This window comes from Vicia villosa, linkage group LG3 (genome assembly GCF_029867415.1).
Source record: "Vicia villosa cultivar HV-30 ecotype Madison, WI linkage group LG3, Vvil1.0, whole genome shotgun sequence".
NCBI classification, from domain to species: Eukaryota; Viridiplantae; Streptophyta; class Magnoliopsida; order Fabales; family Fabaceae; genus Vicia; species Vicia villosa.
Genome location: NC_081182.1, coordinates 136963112 through 136965812, shown reverse-complemented (window position 1 = coordinate 136965812; position 2701 = coordinate 136963112). Strand labels below are relative to the sequence as shown.

The following is a 2701-nucleotide window of genomic DNA, read 5'->3' as shown; positions in this document are numbered from 1 at the left end:
AGATAGACATAGCTTATCTCTATAGAGAGATCTTTCCTCTATCTCACCACATTCAAACAAACAAACATTACATTTCATTTTAATCAAGTCTCCCATTTAGGATTTTGAAAGGCATGAGCTGGCAGTAAAACCCAGACATGTGGTAACTTTCCCTAATTTGGATGAGCATCTTTCTTTCATTTAAGAGGCATTTGACTGGTATACTTGCACATACACAAGTAAGGTCCCCCTCTTGAATGAAATGAATTCAGTTATTCTGTCACTCTTTTAATGTTATGGTGGAATAGTAGAAATGCCTCTCTGTAAAGATAAATTCATGTCTACTTACTGTAAACAGAGATTTAATTCAAGCTTCAACCTTGAGCTTCAAGCAAGGCACCCAAAAATAATTAATAATTAATTAGTTCCCCGAACTACATTAAGCTCTGACTTCCATTAGGGATATGTAGGCATGAGGTTCACAAGGAATCTCAGCGAGCTAATAAAATACCAAAAATAGCCAGTCTGTCTTTCTTTTATTTCAATTCAATTCCTTCTCCTAATACAAAGGAGAAACTTTCCCAATAATCATTAGCAGCACAAACACATTTAGACACAGAGAAGGTTCCTGTAGAGTACTACAGATATGTAGGGTGCTTAAACTCTTCCCTGTGTATAACCGACCTCCCGGACTCCAGAATTTCTAGTCTAGGTGAATCCCCACACTTAGCAAACTCCTAGGGTTTAGTTGAGATCTTTTTTCCCCTTTCCTACTCGTAGGACAATAAGAAAGTTCGTGTGATATCGTAGGAAGAACTGAAACAAAATTCATCCCACCACGGGCGCATTCTCCTTCCAAATTTCGCGTGAAGGGTCTAGCGTGCCGTCCTCCCAAGTGAAACGGGGAGGTAAAAAAACGACACCACAGATGGTGATTAAGGTTCATATATTGGTGAGATTGGTTTAGGGATAATGGAGGTTGGTTGAGGTTGAGAAGTGGAGAAGATATTTTCAGATGGAATTGTTGGGAAAATAACATTGAGAGGTTTGGGGTTCAGAATTTGTGGTTCAGAATGAAGTGGGCGTTTTCCTTTTGATATGGTGGAAGAATATGGAAGTTTAGAGGATGGTGGTTCTTGCTGAGGGGGAAGGTCAGAATCAGAGTGTAAACTAGAAGTGTCTACACTATCAATGTCATTGATTAACTTCTTAAGTTGTTCAGAAGTTCTAGGGATTTTGAGAGAGAGGATCAACTGTTGATACTTGTTTAGAACTATTAATATGTACAGAATCAGAAATAGTAATACCTGAAGGTTTCTTCTGCTTCTTAGCTTTCTTTGTAGCAGGACCTTTTCCAACAGTCTTTCTCTTCTTCTTCTCTATTTTCTTCTTATCCCTTTTGATTAGTTCATCCAGAGTTGGAAGAATTCTTCCACGAAACCAAGCAGGATCAAATTCTGACTTGTCTCTTACACAAGATTCCAGATAGAAAAGGACAGAGTCTAAAAGTTCTTCCTTGAGGAACAACTGGAAATCAACAACTGGAATTCTTCTTACCAGAATATAATTTACCACAGTTGGAGGAGAAAGGACCTTTCCAATTAATTGCATTCTCCTCAGAGTATGGGCAGTCAGAGTACTCCCACTAACAGTAATCAGATCTTTAACTGACCCAGCTTCTTTTAGAACATCAATCAGACCACTCTCATTCAGAATGTCTGATATCAGCCTTCCCATAGGAATGGTGTTCTTCTTGATCTTAGGATACTTCAGACGTTCTGCTTCTCTTGATTCCTTCACATGAGTCCTTAGATGATGGAACATAATGTGAGGTAAATCAACTCTCATACCCTTTCCAATGCAGTACAGAAGGAACTGCTGGTCTTGATTTATATAGGTTGTAGAAACAGTTGATTTTCTATGGTTGATAGTTCCTAGAATGATCTTAGCCCAAACTCTGTATGAAGTCTTCAGATCCTTGGTGTTTGGTGAACCTTTACCAGATGTAAAGATTTTTGGGTAAACTGTTTCCCAATCTATTCTTCCAGGAATAGCGCCAGTTACTCCACCCAAGCCTTGGAGATTCAATAACTTCCTTATGAGATTCTCAGTAATTGAAATCTCTTTCCCTAAGACAAAGGAGATAATGGTGTTGGGGGTTAGGGTAGCATGAGACCAAAAATCCTTTACTAAATCAGGGTAAACTGGTCCAATGAGACGATCAAAGTAGTTTGCCCAGCCTTGAACTAACATGTTCGTCTTGATGTTGAAGTTACGCGCTTGAAGATTTTCAAAATCTACCATGAGTTCACAGAGAACTTCTAAATATGCGTATGGAATCAAACAAGGTTTTATAGGTTCTGTGAGAGCCGGTTTCTCTTGTTGTTGAGCAGAAGCAGGTTGCTGTTGTTGTTGGAGCTGAGATGCAAACAGGTTTGATGAAGACGAAGCCATTGATGAGGAGAAATTCAGAAATCTAGGTTGCTTAGGTTTAGGGTTTTGGTAGAGACGAAACAGAGAGCAAAAATGCATAAACAATGAAGATGATAGAGGAGTGAAAAGAGAGAAAATGAAGATGTAATGAGTTTATAAAGACATGGATTTGAAAATGAAATGCAATGAGATTCTGAATGCAACGGTTACAGAATATGAATCAATCACATTTAATGTTGAGAGACGTTAAAGGAGATAACGTGAGATTTGAAAATATTTGCACAGTTAC

The 2701-nt window shown here is 38.4% G+C and overlaps 1 protein-coding gene across 1 annotated transcript; it reads right to left on the bottom strand.

Moving 5' to 3' along the window:
• Positions 1-1206: 1206 nt before the first annotated feature.
• Positions 1207-2433, bottom strand: LOC131659026 (uncharacterized). Its single transcript, XM_058928270.1, has one exon. The coding sequence runs from the start codon at positions 2431-2433 to the stop codon at positions 1207-1209; it is 1227 nt and encodes a 408-aa protein (XP_058784253.1).
• Positions 2434-2701: the final 268 nt, after the last annotated feature.

Excerpts from the sequence above, each read along its gene's own strand:
- LOC131659026 (XM_058928270.1), bottom strand. The coding sequence starts at position 2,433 with ATGGCTTCGTCTTCATCAAACCTGTTTGCATCTCAGCTCCAACAACAA.